Source organism: Rhipicephalus microplus, chromosome 1 (assembly GCF_043290135.1).
Source record: "Rhipicephalus microplus isolate Deutch F79 chromosome 1, USDA_Rmic, whole genome shotgun sequence".
NCBI classification, from domain to species: Eukaryota; Metazoa; Arthropoda; class Arachnida; order Ixodida; family Ixodidae; genus Rhipicephalus; species Rhipicephalus microplus.
This window is the reverse complement of record NC_134700.1, coordinates 47,483,441-47,499,235: the sequence shown is the minus strand read 5'-3', so window position 1 is coordinate 47,499,235 and position 15,795 is coordinate 47,483,441. Positions and strand designations below refer to the sequence as shown.

Genomic DNA, 15,795 nt, shown 5'->3' with positions numbered 1-15,795 from the left:
GAACTTGTGGCCAGAGAACAAAAAGCCACATTGCAGCAATACGCACTGGCACTGACAGCGACAAACTAAGCGTCGGCCACTGAACAAGTGACAAGTGGTGAAGTGCGTCGGCATTTATACAAGTGCCCTCGAACATTCCGCCGTTGTCGCTAACACTTATGGACCTAACACTTATGGTAGCGCCCACGCTACCATAAGTGCTAAAGCATCGCAAAGTGCATATTGCTTGCAGGAAGCTCATTATTGCTGCATTAACCTAAACAGCTACTCACCGCATCGGTGAACTGTTTGAAAAGCCCAAAGAACAATCCCGCGGCACACATACACTACAGCTGCGGTAGCCTACTAGCAAGAAAACATCGGCTTCATATGGCCATACTGCGTTTCATTGAAACTGTGCCACTTTTCACTTAGAATTAGTAGCAGATCACGGTGCGCACACTTACACATGCATTGCGAAAAGCCCATATTTTCTATTCTGTCACGATGTCAGTGGCCACGTATCTCAGATCATGTAATAGCTTCAAAATGCTCGTGACGATAGTTATAGCACGAGAACAGAACGATGACAAAGAGACAAGAAAGACACGAGTGCTATCTCTTTATCGTCATTCTGTTCTCGCGCTATAACTATCGTCATGTCATACCAACTAGCACAAACTGCTACACTCCAAATGCTCCTTGACATGACCGCTGTGTGCTACTGGATGGTCGTACGAGCGTCAAAGTTTTTTCTTCACTTTGGCAAAAACAAAGAAAATGCTTTGTGATGGCTACGGGCAATACTTGATGTGGCATTGTATTTAACTCTTTTTTGACGGCCATGGCATACGCCAGGAGATGCAAATTCGCACTTGGCTTAATGCGCACTATCATTTATTGCCCAGTTATGTCTTGTTCGCGACAGGTACACATTAATGAGGTCTTACAGTACTTGGTATTCAATCACAGAGTGAATCAGCAAAGAAGCCCATCGGTAGACGTACAAAGGCAGGTGGCGACACGAGTGGGTTCCCGTCGACCAGCAGGTGACGCAGGGAGCTCATGAGGCGCAGCAAGGGAGGCAGTCGGGCAAGCTGGTTCTCAGACACGTCCAAACGCCACAGGCGCAGCCGGCACAGCTCGGCTGGCAGCTCCGACAGCTGGTTGCGGCGCACACGTAGCGACCGCAGAGCCTGAAGCTCCCCAATGCCTGGAGGTAGCTGTGACAGCTCATTACAGCTTACATCCTGTAAAAAGAAGTATGAAAAAGCCCTTCAGCTGTTGTGATGCTACAAGAAGACATTAAGATAAATGACTATTTTCCCTTTATCTATAGTTATCATGTTCCTTATCAACCCTTTGAGATCCGAAACACTTTCTGACCTTCCCTCCAAGCTCAAGTTAAAGAAGTTAACTTTTACAGGTGCCCATAGTGTAATGAGAAAACACACTTGTGAATAAACCGCAACAGAACTTCTACAGCAGTTCATTTCGACAGGATAGGGTGCGCACATGAACATGAGGACGCTTCGCCATTCAAAGCTGTACTAACTGTCTTGAGCCTGTCATAGTTCAGATTTTTTAAACATGTATTTTCATTAATATATTGTATTCTTTGCATTTTTTCTTTATGTTTTTGCATAAACCACCCCCCTCTGTGTAGCCTTTATGCACCCTGAGGGTAAAATAAATGAAATGAATGCTAGACAGGGCTCGTACAGGTTTCCAATGCATAAATTCAAGAATATTCAAGGACTTTCCAGGACTTGTTGCGAGATTTTCAAAGGCTCAAAGCGGCACGCTAAGTTGGAATTTTTCAATCTAAAATTTTTAAAAAATGACAGATCTTATGCACTTACAATATAGGGATATCGCAATTGTAACAAAACAGAATATAGTCTTCATACCTTCTCGCACTTTCTCCCTTACACTACAGACGTAAGAAAGCTGCGGACTGTTGGGCTTCAACGCGTATGTATAGTCGGGCCTTAAAGGGGTGGTGCCACAATATTTGTGGCTTGTGCGCTCTTTCCTGCAAGCTTTAATTACAATAGCTCCACAAGCACAATACATGGTCCAAGATTAATTTATTCTTGTTACATAACTATCGCCGTTTTGATATGGACAACTTTCAGTTCCTGTTAGTGGGCACCTAGTTGGTCAGGTACGTAGCAGTGTAGCTGACTTAGTCACGTGATCAGTGCATACGCCATGCTGAGTATCGTCTGCTCACGCACACAAGTGCTACACAAGCACCTCTCAAACAAACACTCCGCTAGCTGCAGCCTCCACAATGCTTTGCCGGTATGCACGTGGCAGAAGTCCGGAGGTTACTCACCTCACTACAAACCTGGTGTGACATCACTACAACTTTCGTTGCCCTTCCTATACAGCTGCGTCAGTGTTGGATGTGCTCGCAATGGACTTCAATTAAGAGAATGAGCATTTACGTAAGCTTGGGAAGTGACTTGAAATATATTCTAAATGTTTTCTAAGTCTGTCCATTCGTGTGGAGTGTCCTTGCATACAGAAGCAACCCGCATGATGCTTGCTATAACCTCGCAATTAGATGGCACCATTACAAGTGGTGGCTTGTGCAGTTGACACTTCGCAGCACGCTGCTGGAACACCAAGAAGTAACTGTTAAAGCGGTTAACTTACACTCATCCTGTGGATACATGTGTGTTCTTTTCTAGCATCCTTCTTGGTGTTTAAAGGGAACTCTGCCATTTTTTCGGTAATCACTGATTTTAATAAAACTTTGCACATGTGCCCTCGTCGGTACAGTGGTAATATGTGAAAAATTATACAAGCGCAACTCATCTAGTTTTTCAGGAAAAAACATTTTAAAATTGGTAGCCGATTGTGGAATCACACTTGTACATACGGGCCACCCATTGTATGTGACATAAGGGTCTACTCTTTTTCAAAAAACCCGCCTTTCCCAGCAGATGGATGCAGCACGCGCCTTCTTCTACGAGACGAGGAAAACACAAGCACAGTTCAGTTTTGTGAGCTACACACCACAGCATGTTAGTAGGCATTTACGTCAGGTCTTATAATATTGAGCAACGATGAAATCGATTCGGGGCACATCAGATGCTTCACGAGCCGGCGGGGCGAAACCAAAAAGCAATGCTTCCGTGTTCCGAGAGTAGCTGCAATCCTCGCTGAACTAGTCAGTGGTAAGTTCAGACGAGCTGGCACAGCTCGATTCCGCACCGGATGACATCGCCAACTTGCTTTTCACGCGTCAGAAGAGGCACGTGAGCTATGTTTACACCATGACCAGCCATGTCGGGAACAGGGTGTAGCGAATCTCGTGACCTCATTCGATACCCGCCATGGTGACGGAGCAGCTCCCTGTTTGGCTTCTCTTTTGACTCATCGTTTACTGCTCTATTAACATTATTGGTAAGTGCCTGGGCAAAGTTAACCACCCAAGCTTTTGCAGGACCGTCAATACTATTTGAAAACAGCATTATCTCAGTATGGTAAAAAATGCACCGGAGTTTTCCTTTAAGCAGCACACTTCCAGTGTCGAGCTGCAACAGTTGTTCATCAGCACTCGTCCTGTGCACTTTCCTTTCGTGCGTCCTTCGTGCTTGAGCGGCGTGTTGCATGTATAGAGTTGCTTGCCCTTCTTCGTGTGACATTCTTATTTCTTGATATCACATTCACTGCTTCACCCTCACCATAAAACTAACTTTTTTCCCCATGCATTTTTGCAAAATGGGACTATGTGCACCCACGCCGCATTACTGCTTTAGAAATCGGGAGTTTGACAGGTTGACGCATCGATCTAATACATTTAGAAGGCCGTGATATTGATATGAGAGTGCACTGCTCATGAAATTCAAGGATTTTCAAGGATGGCGAAAAATTGATTGATTGATATGTGGGGTTTAACGTCCCAAGCCGGTAAAAAATTCCAGGGCTTTCAAGGGCCTTGAAAATGCATTCTTCCATCAAGGGTTTTCAAGGATTTCAAGGATCTGTACGAACCCTGCTAGAAGAACGAAAAACAACACAGGCCCAACACTAAAATTTATCAGAAAGGAAGGCTGTGATGCAACATCTATCACATGATCTGGAAACTCTCATCCATGGAGTACTGAAAAATACAAAAAAATTTGGAGCTTGGAGCACTGGAACAAGTGCCTTAGGTCTCACTATCAGTGTACTGATAAGATATGAAAATTCTAGTTCTGTCATTGTGATGGAGGGGATGCTTAGACATCTTTTCTTGCATCTAATGACAGGCCAGTTCTCCAGTGGTTCGATGAGAGTGCTTTGATCACAAAAAATGGGAGTGAACCAGCACGAGCTACAATGCTGAGACATATGTGCAAAGTTTGATGATCTTCTGTACTGCTGCAACCTAGTTTTCACGAATCTTCCTGTATGTAGATATGACAACAGTATTAAAGGGACAACACTAATGTGAGACAAACACAAGGTAAAGATTGATGAACTGCACTCTCTCACGTAATACGTTTCACCATCATTAGAGCAGTGATAGAAGTGGCATTTTACGTTTTGGAGCAGCTGATGGAGCCGGCAAAATTACAATTTGGAGCAGCCACTGGCAATTTTGAAGCAGATGTGAAAATATGCTTCTGTAGATTTATGAGGGTAAAAATAACTCACAAGAAATGCATAAAAGTTTTAAACATTTATTGTGTACCATACTGTACATAAAACAAAAACAAAAAATGCAGAATACACATTATTTAAAAAGACAGAAGATCTCTGTTGCCTTCAACTTCAGAATCAGAAAATTACAACACTAAAAAAGTGAGTTGAGGTACATCACTAAAGTGTCCTGGTTTTAAGTTGTATCAACTTGCACTCCAAAACCAAAATAGAGAAAACCCAACTATAGCAAAAGTCAAAAGATCACAGTCGTCCTTATATGTACCACATTTTTTTTTTTAATTGAACACTCCAAGTTTCAGGCTTTTTTGTAAACAGAGTTCAGGTACACCAAACAGCCCTGAGGCTGGACCGATTTCAGACAATCAAAATGACTGCAGTAAAAACATAGTGATTGAAGCTGTCAGTTCCTATGGACAGTACATGGCATCAGGTACAGTCAGTCGAGGTAATCACACTCATGAATCATATTGAGCATCCTACAGTGGCTTGCCACACACTTTTTTTTAAGCTTCGAGCTTGTGGAGAGCTTCTGCAAGCCTTGCTTGTCTTTCGTTAAGGGGAGACGCGGGTCGAAAAGTAGCGGTTTTCCGGAAAATTTTCGCTTTTTTTTTTTCCGGCTGTATTGGCATCCTTGGACTATAATCTATTACTTCTGAAAATATCAAGCTGAAATTCGCACGAGAAATTATCAAAAAATGCTTTCAAGTGGGCAGCGGTGACGTGAGAAATGCGCGAAAGTCGCGAAAAACGGCGAAGTTCGCGTCGTCCTGTCGCGAAAACGACACGTTGGCCGCCATTTGCAATCGTGCACGCATGCTGCGAAGGCCGTATCCTTCATAATCCACTAGTAGCCAGTCTCGTGCCTTCACGCAGAATAAACAAAAAACGAGAAAAACAACGCGTACGTCACGCGTTTTGAATATCGCGGCACACAGCGCGAGGCCGCCATTGGACGGCGGTGCGCTCCACGCTCCTCCCCCTCCTATCTCTCCGGCAAAAGAGCGAAGCCTCGGACGTCGCGATCGAGTTTTTCTGCGTTTCTCTGCATTTTTGCGTCATGGCAAGCCCGAAGAAGTGCAGTTCAGATAATCGAAAGTTCAGAACTCGCCACAAGTATCGAGGGAAACGGCGTCGGACGCTTCGCAAAGCGACAGCGAACGACGATGTCGCCCCCGACCAACGCCCCGACGCTCCGACTTCGGATAGGCCTAACACCGTCACCGAACCCTGCGACAGTGGTTGTGAAATAGCCGCTGCCGTGGAATTCGTCAGTGCATCCCAAAGGAAGATTGGATTCTTCGAGAGTGAACGTAGACCGGTAGATGCTGCTACTGCGAACATGCTGCTTTGCGAAATCGATTCGCTGACGGCACTTGTGGCGGGTGCGCAATGCCCAACCTGCCGCGAACGGAAGCTCGGCGTGCGAGAGGCAGCTGGAAAGCGCAAAGGACTTTCGGCATTCCTCGAACTGTGCTGTCAAAATTCTCATTCCCCTGAATCTGCACTTTCGTTCACGCACACGTCGAGACGTACTGCTTCGGCCGGGGACCAAGGAACGAGCACTCGTTTTGACAGCGGCAGCTCGCGTGACAGCTTTGCTGTAAACGTGAAGGCAGTTCTGGCAGCACGCGCTATAGGCGCAGGCCACGACCAACTTTCACGATTTTGTGCGATTCTCGGTCTTCCGAGCCCGATGCATCACAAGACATTCAACGGCATTTGCAAGAAGCTCCATGGTGCGGCGATGACGGCAGTGAGCAAAAACTTGCACCAGGCACGAAACATCACGAAGGACGCAGTCGGCGGCAGAGATGTGCCAGTCATGTTTGATGGCACCTGGCAGAAAAGAGGTCATAAAAGCCACAATGGAGTGGGCACAGTCGTGTCCCTGGACACGGGGCTCTGCCTGGATTTTGAAGTTCTTTCGAACTACTGCCATGCTTGCAGTATACACAGGGACCTTGGGGAGGATGAAGAGATATGGCGAGCTTTTCATCTTCCAGTTTGCCAAAAAAACACTGACTGCTCATCCCATGCAATGGAACCTGCGGCAGCTGTCAATATATGGCAGAGGACCTTGTCTTATGAAACTCCACTGCGATTCACCAGCTTCCTAAGTGATGGTGACAGCAAGGCCTACACTGCAGTCTGCGAGGCAAATGTATACTGTGACACCCCCATTGACAAAGAAGAGTGCACGAACCACGTTGCAAAGCGCTTGAGAACTGCCCTACGGAAATTGGCAACGCCACTGCCACGAGGCGAAAAACTGAAAGATGCGACAATAATAAAACTACAAACATATTACAAGATCGCCATCACGAGCAACAAGGACAGTGTCCGAAATATGTACACTGCCATATGGGCATCGTATTTTCATTGCTGCTCCAGTGATGGTGCCAGTAGCCACAACTTTTGTCCCGCGGGACCAAATTCGTGGTGCAAGCACAAGCGTGCGGAAGCACTGGGGGAGCCTGCACCACGCCACACCCCACTGTTGACGAAGGCTCAAGGATTGGCAATTATGCCTATCTACAAGCGCCTTACAGAGGAGAAACTCCTTATTCGGTGCCTTCATGGCAAGACACAGAATGCAGCCGAATCGCTGAACAGCAAGATATGGCTGCTATGTCCAAAAACAAAGTTCGCCTCCAGAACAACTGTGGAGACAGCCACCGCTCTTGCTGTACTCTCTGGTACAACAAAGGCCACAGGGGCTTTGAAGAAGTGCTCGAAGGCATTGGAATTCTCCCCTCACAAGATCTGGCCACACATGGTGACCACTGTGACGTCATGCGCATCAGGAAGATGAACCTGAAGCAAACTGCAGAAGCGAGGGCACACCGTCGCAACACAGCGAAGAGAGCTCGTGTTGAGGACACTGACCGCAAGAGCCGTGAAGGACCAAGCTATGGTGCAGGGGACTTCTAGACACTTGCAGTGCATTCAAGGCAAGGTACTTTTCATTGTGCCCCAATTTGATGCAAAAAGAATGATTTCCTAATAAATGCCAACTTTGCGAACTTTCAAACTTGTTTTTCTCATTTTCATTTTTTCTGACAGTTTCACGTTTTCCGGGCAGCCTTTTAGAAACTTATATTCATTGTATAGTAACGAAACTTGGCACACATATTCTTCAACACATGCAGAATGCAAATATCTACTCTAAATTGCAATGCCTACCAGCATTAGTTGTGAAAATATTAGCTTATTGTTTCAAGGGAGATTGAAAATAATAAGTCATTCAATACAATTTTTTTTTTCTTGGTTCCAATATTTCTGTGACATATCTATATAGATATTTGCACTTTTCAATCTACCAAGAGTCAAATAAGATCAGACACAGTGCTTTTACTGAAAGTTTAGTACATAAAAGAGTGCCCGCAAAAAATGTAACTTTTTGCTATTGTTTATGGCATAACTCAATAATTATAGCAGCTACACAAAAAATGATTGCATATTTGAAATCTGCATGAAAAACTATACTAATAACAAACTTTTCAAGTCTCTATTACTAGAAATAAAAAAAAAACTTTTTCGAGGAGCGTCTCCCCTTAAGTAACGCTTGGCCACTAGAGATGTCGGCGAATGCTTTTGCTTTCATGCCTTTTGCAATGCTAAGCATTGCTGAAGCATTGCTAAGCATTTTTTTCACCACATTGATTTTTGCATTCAGGTCCTGTTTTTCAAGCGGCTTTGCAGCACTGCAGTCGATGTCACATTTGCTTCTCCTAGCTGATTGCTCATTGTCTCTGGCCATTCGCTCTTGGTAACGCTTACATGACTTCTTCACTGCCTTTATCATGTCGGATTTGATCGGTATTGTGGCTATGTCTCGGGCATACCTTTTGAAAAATGGCTGAATAGCACGAAGGCCATTCGTGCTCTCAATCGAATCCTCTTTCCACATCAGCATCACCATGCGAAAGACACAACAAAAACTTCACGAGCTTCCACAGCAAAGGGTACCTAGGACCACTGTTTTGGTCTTTGAGAACAAAGATACGTTGCCAGACGTTATCCATTCGCTCACCTAGGTCATACTGAAGCTCATTTGTTGAAATGAGTGCGAGTTCGTCCCTTAGAGCTGACATTTATTGAGGTGTGATCACTTGTGGAACCTGTTGTGCCAAGTTTCTAAAAGCTACAACAGAACTTTCTTCTTGAATGACATTTGGTTGAAGGCACCCGAGATCCTTTAAAACAATGCTGTCAAGCGGCAGTGTTGAAGCAGGTAGCTTGCACATTTAATATAAAAGCTTCTTGCTCTAAGTCGGAACTTGCTCTAAGTCGGAACAGCTTTTTCTCTTCGGCGGACCACCAATTTCGTTGACTTCCTTTCAGTTGTTTGAACACTTCACGTCAATAAATTGGAGCTCTTGCCCAGTAAATTACCGATAGGCTTTAATATGCACAAACCGACCACAAGAACTTTTTTGGAGAGTTAAACCATTTCTTCATACAAAACAAGGACAAGTGGCTCAGAACGTTGGGACAATTTCAAAAAGCCAACAAACAAGATCTGCCACGTTCCGCCAAAAGAGTGCTGTGGCAAGAAGGTCTTTTTTGCAGAGATTTTTGCCAAGACACTTGTAAATTGTACCACCAGCATGAGGTCCTTGCTGCGCATCAAGGACCACAGACTTCAGTGTGGGATATTGTTCGATGAAACCGTCGGAAGGCAGGACCCAGAGTCGACCACCGTGAGCTCACATGCCAGAGGAAGACACTTTGAGGAGGTACCTTTGGTTTTCTTTCAAAACAGCGTTTTGTACTGCACAGTTTTCGAAAAAGAGGTAAGTACCCAGCAAAGTGGACTCCACATAGCTACCGAACGCATCAATCCCCTTGGCAAAACCATCATAAATTTTCTGCAAACTGCACTCTTCAATGTTGAGTACCGTCGGGTTTCATGCAGCCTGCGCTTTTTTGTTTAAACAATTCATCACGTAAGGGCCATCACTATACAAGCAAAGCATGTTCTTTTGAGGCAGGTCCTGGAGCTTTTTTGTTTAAACACTTCATCACGTTAGGGCCATTACTACAGAAGCAAAGCATGTTCTTTCGAGGCAGGTCCTGGATAGCTTCTCCCACTCATGCAAGTAAGACATCGGAGGTGGTAGAACCTAAATGAAAAGAACACAAGTGCTCTGCCACAACCTGCTGACGCACTTCAGAAAAGTATCCAACAATATCTAGCTGCTGGCATTGTTTCAGGGAGAGGCGTTTCGTCGATGGTATAACACACGCCTACCTTGTTAAGTTCATCGATGACTGCATTTTTGAAATATGGTCCGCTCACGCCTACCTTATTAAGTTCATCGATGACTGCATTTTTGAAATATGGTCCAAGACAGTCGGAAATAACGTAGGATACCTTTTTTCTCCAGCACTGAAATTCTTTTGAAACTTTAGAATCTGCAATTACCAGTGGCATAATCAGTTAAGATAAAAAGAATAGATGTCGCTGTGTCTCCCCACAAATACGGTATTCCAACAACAAAATAGGTCTCCGCCGATGTGACTGATCGGCTCCTGAAATTCCCGATTTTGCAGGAAAACAGAACTCCAGAAGAGTGCGCCGTGGCCAGTTTTTTCAGTGCTCCAAGTTCATCTCTGTGTTGCTTGTGAGCTTCTATATGTTGCTTAATGGTTGCGTTTCGCTTGACAGCACTTACGCCATGATGAAAACAATGAATGACTTTGCTGCGGAAAATGCACGTCGCTTCGTTTTCTTTTGGGCCTCGTTTGCACCAAATGAAAATGAAGTCACCATTGGCATCTGTCGCATTTAGAACTTCTGTGTTGAGCTTGCTTTTCTGCCCTAAAAAAAAATTGACAGCACATCAGCACACAAACAAGATCACTGCTCTGTTCACTTGGCTCAACATGAAATGAGTTCGCAGGCCAAGGCGCTATCACTCAAGTTGAAGAGACCAGAAATGCCGCACTGGCCATATAAAAACGGCGTGATAATCAAAATATCCTGCAATTTTGTGGCCTTAACTCTTTTCCAATACACAATGAATGCAGATATTAGCCAGAAATTTCTGGGCAAATTACCGCATGTGATTTTACAATGGCAAGCTTTCCCGTTTTGAAACAGCAAAACACTCACGCTGCCATGTAGCCTGACTAAAAAATGGTTAACACTAATGTTGTTTACTCAAAAGATAACTACAACTTACAATCACTTTTCTTTCTTTCGAACAAGCAATGGTAGACAGGCTCATGCTGCCATTCTCACTACACAATGAACGCACTTGCCATTGATAATGCTGAGTAGAGTGCACGCACGGCGTCGGAATTAACCTGCCAGTGAGCCGTTGAAGCCCCTTCCATTATGCTCATACCCGACCACCACCTTCACCTGACCACTTGAAGTTCACGACAACATAAATCAAGAAAGCTCACAAACACAGCCCCGAATACATGTCGTCATGCAGAGTGCCCCAACAAATAAAAAGGCAAGTGGCGAAACGTGCGCTGCATCACACGCAACGCAGTCTTCTCTGCAGTCGTAATTTCCGACTTCCAACTGCAGATAAGAAAGAAAGAAAAAAAAGCATGCAGCAAGCACAATTATGAAGTTGCACATTTAATTCAACCAGTCGCTTGTGCTTCTTGTGCGGGATGCACTGCCACATGAGTATAACATTAAAAAAACAAACAGTAGAACCGCAAAATACAAAGAGAAAGAGAAAGAGAAGAGACAACCAAGATGTTTAAGCCTTACCAGACATCTTTAAAAGTGCCATCGCCATCTAGTCAGTGGTAGCCATAACTGTGCAGCTGTGCTACGCTTCCTTGGCTGACTAGGGACACGATGTCATTTCACGTCGTGGGCTACACATATGCGCGTTCAGAAACAGACACCCTTGCGAATTAACACGCACGACGATTAATATAGAGGAGGTCGTGGAGTACCGCAGCCGGCAGCGAGCAGGCTTACAAACAGGCTTGACTAAAGGCATTAAAGAAGAAATAAAGGCATTAAAGAAGTTTATTTTCACTTTCGTTTCGTACTACATGGTTAGAGGGGTTACCACAAGCTTTGGAAATGCCACTTTAGTGCACCTCTGGCGCAAAAATCCCCGAAAACGACCATTTGGAGCAGCCTGGCACAGCATTTTCATTTTGGAGCAGCTTGGCGCTATAGAAGCAGCACTTCCAACAATCACAGTAAGAAGAGAAAATCAAAGTTGAAGTTTCATTTTCTAATTTCGCGCCCAAATCTGTGCACATGATGTCACGAATTTCAAAATGCATTTTTCATATGTTCACAACATTGACTTGATAAAATGTGAAGCTTTGTAAAAGTTAGGTCTATGACACCCACAGATGTCAATGTACTATAATTTTACCGATTAGGAAGACCCAGTAGATGCTGTCAGAATCTACGATATCAAAAGAGAAGAGACAACCAAGATGTTTCAGCTTTACCAGACATCTTTAAAAGTGCCATCGCCATCTAGTCAGTGGTAGCCATAACTGTGCAGCTGTGCTACGCTTCCTTGGCTGACTAGGGACACGATGTCATTTCACGTCGTGGGCTACACATATGCGCGTTCAGAAACAGACACCCTTGCGAATTAACAAGGAGGTCGTGGAGTACCGCAGCCGGCAGCGAGCAGGCTTACAAACAGGCTTGACTAAAGGCATTAAAGAAGAAATAAAGGCATTAAAGAAGTTTACTTTCACTTTCGTTTCGTACTACATGGTTAGAGGGGCTACCACAAGCTTTGGAAATGCCACTTTAGTGCACCTCTGGCGCAAAAATCCCCGAAAACGACCATTTGGAGCAGCCTGGCACAGCATTTTCGTTTGGGAGCAGCTTGGCGCTATAGAAACCGCACTTCCAACAATCACAGTAAGAGGAGAAAATCAAAGTTGAAGTTTCATTTTCTAATTTCGCGCCCAAATCTGTGTACATGATGTCACGAATTTCAAAATGCATTTTTCATATGTTCACAACACTGACTTGATAAAATGTCAAGCTTTGTAAAAGTTAGGTCTATGACACCCACAGATGTCAACGTACTATAATTTTACCGATTAAGAAGACCCAGTAGATGCTGTCCGAATCTACGATATCACGGTGTTTGGCGCACGAATCTCAAGGTGGGTTCTCCAACCACATTTTTCATTTGGGGTATCTGTTCGCATACCAAGCGTTGTCTCACGGTAAGAGTAGCATTTTCCAGATTGTAGAATTGTACTTTACTATTACGCAAAAAATCATTTGCTTTTCTAGTGTCCCTGTAAGTAAACAAAACTTACTGCACACACTACATAGGATCACCTGTGATTCACGCCACAAACTCAATGTATTGGACCTTTTGTGTTTTCAGATAGCTTTTTGTTTATTCAGAAACATGACTTGTTTAATTTGTTTGGTGCTAAAACTCCGACATCATACCCATTTGTATGACACCGGGTTTTCAAACAATGGGACAGCTTGTGTATGTAGGGGATGACAGCATGCTTTCTTTATTTTACCGCCTGCTTTGTCGCCCCATTTTATTGCTTTCAGTAGGTTAAGCCCAACCATGCACAGGGTGGGCCGATTGAAATCAGTCCTGCTCCATTTTCGTGGTTTATTTGTGAAACTTTCTGTTGTTTTATCAGGTTTCATGAAGACGGAACTCACACAACTCAGCTTGAGGATCTTCGAATGCCCCAAGTTAAGAGGAGAGTGTGAGCTTTTTTGAGCATGGCATGCATACGTGGTTTGCTTCACAAGACAATTTTAGGTCAAAAGCTGAGATTTGCCTTCTTTAGAAAGTTCGACTGTGAAGTGTAGCCCGCATCCAAATCGGTTTTAAACACTTTCAAAACGATATTCCCAATTCGGTCAAGAACATACAGCCTGATGAGCGCTAGAAAACCATCAACACTCTCAGGTTGCAATATAAGGCACTTGTTTATCTTTTTATACTTTGCCTTTTCACTATGCCATTGGCAAAAATAGCCACATCACGCGACACTTGACATTGTGAGGGTGCTATCACCCCCTGCAAAGTGATTTGCACCTCGTGGTCCACACGTGTCACACTGATAGGCCGCATTTAGGTTTAGCTCTTTCGTTGCCGCGCCAAAATGGTTATTTTTCATATGACTCGGGAATATAGTTTTTGCAAGGTTGAAAAGTACTCCAGCCCGCAATGCAGCGTACACTATCACGCGCAGTTCTTAAACTTTTCCCGCCGCTTCGTACGCAGCGTCAAGACGTGCTCCGGTGCAGGCGCATAGCCAGAAATTTTTTTTTTGGGGGGGGGGGGGGGTGGCACAACCTTAATTTCGGGAGAGGCACCCCTTTAATATGGACATTTTTCGCTCTCTATGCCATAGTGAAAAATAATTTCGGGGGGGGGGGGGGGGGGGGCAGTGTGCTTCTCCTGGCTACGCCCCTGCTCCGGTGGCCTTGTCCTAAATAGAAGCTCTGCAGCCGGCACCAACACAACGCGCCCCAGCGATGTGTGGACCTCGCACATAACCAGAGTAGCTATAGGACTATGCACAAAGACTATGCACTTGTGGCGGACGATACAAGTTGAGCCCGTAAACAAGACAAACCCATGAACAGCGGCGGGTCTCTCAGGCTGATGCAAAACATCGTCCTCATAAACTTTAAGCTGAGAAGCTGTCATCCTCGAACACTACGCTCATTCTCACTCAATTCAAGTGGGGTAGCAAGACAGTTTTGAGCGGCGCGAGCGTTTTGCAGCACCGGTGCATGCCCATGCACATCCGACGACAACGTCATAGGAGCAACTAGTGACACTAAATGCGACCCTGTGTATGATATAACGATACAAGCGAAACCAAAGCTGCTGGAAACTGGCTGAGAAGGCCACCTCAACACTTCAAACAAGCGGCAGACCTTCGAAAATATTTTTTGTGGAATGAACTTTCCCCCGCTGTTAGCAATAGCTCTCTAATGAAAAGTTAGCATACATTTTTGGCATTCATTACTGCTCAACACTGTCTAATTGTAAAGCTGACATTATAATTCAATATTTGGCTTGCAAATGTTCATTTCATCACAAAACTAATTATGTGCATGCACATGATAATCGCATGTTCTGACGCCCGATGGCAATGCATGCTTGTACCACACAATATTACTGCGATATTGCATGTTGTATGTGAAGCCTATATACAGGACGCGTGTACTTGGGGTAACGAATGAACATACTTTTCATTGCATTTCCAAGCTAGAGAAAGTTATACTATTTATTTATTCAACTGTGTTTCCAAGCAGACGCGTGCCCGTGTGGTAGAACACCTGCTTACTACACAGACAGTGCGGGTTCAATCATTACTCAGACCATGAATTATTGTCATTCTATTAATCTGCATCTTTCTGAATGTTTTGGTCATGCACAAGATGATGATGCTCACAAGCACGGACGCTGACACCAACGCTGACACCGATGACGAAATTTGTGCGAAACGAGCCCTTTAACGCTATCGCTTTAAAATTCGTTGTTGCAAAGTTCTCGATGTTCCTACCATCTCGATCGTAGCACGGCAGCAAGGCCCTCCCCACGGCCAACTGATCTAAGCTTTGACGGCAGTGCTGCCGCTGCTACATGATCTGCTGGAACACCTCGCGGCCGCTGTTGTGCTCACCTCCTGTTCTAGCCACCATAGCAGGGCGATTGCTCAGCATTTCACAGTACACCATTTTTACAGAAACCTTGCCGCTGTTTGCTGCAGTCAGAAACTTTTATTTCAGCTATTAGCGATGGCATGCATTTGGCATAACAAAATGCTGAGGAGCTGGGACACTCCGCATCAGCTCTTTGTAGGTCAATCAACCATCCACATATGGCCGGGCCAGTGGGGCGCTTAGCGCAGCCTCCAAATAAAAAAGTCCCAGGGTTTAGAAGTGCTGCACCTCGGACAAGTTCTATTGTTGTTTTCCAATGGCAGAGTTGGAGCAGACGATGGACTCTGTGAGCGAGCACTCAACTCTGTCATAGAAAAACTCCTCTGAATCCGCGATTGAAACATAATCTGCGCCACCAGAGCAAGCTAAAGTCCTTGAGCTGCCCACAATACCTTGGGTGTAGTTATTCCATTCTAATCCCACTGTCAAATTCTGATGAATCACCACTCGTACATAGTAGTTTCAGTGTCGGTGAAACA

At 44.7% G+C, this 15,795-nt stretch overlaps 1 protein-coding gene across 10 annotated transcripts in view; it reads right to left on the bottom strand.

Moving 5' to 3' along the window:
- Lrch (Leucine-rich-repeats and calponin homology domain protein) overlaps positions 1 to 15,795 on the bottom strand; it is a 291,082-nt gene that overhangs the window by 233,954 nt on the left and 41,333 nt on the right. For all 10 annotated transcript variants that reach the window (XM_075865225.1, XM_075865554.1, XM_075865385.1 and 7 more), the window contains exon 4: positions 987 to 1,229. In XM_075865225.1, the coding sequence (XP_075721340.1) occupies positions 987 to 1,229 (243 nt within the window). The remainder of the gene's footprint in view (positions 1 to 986; positions 1,230 to 15,795) is intronic.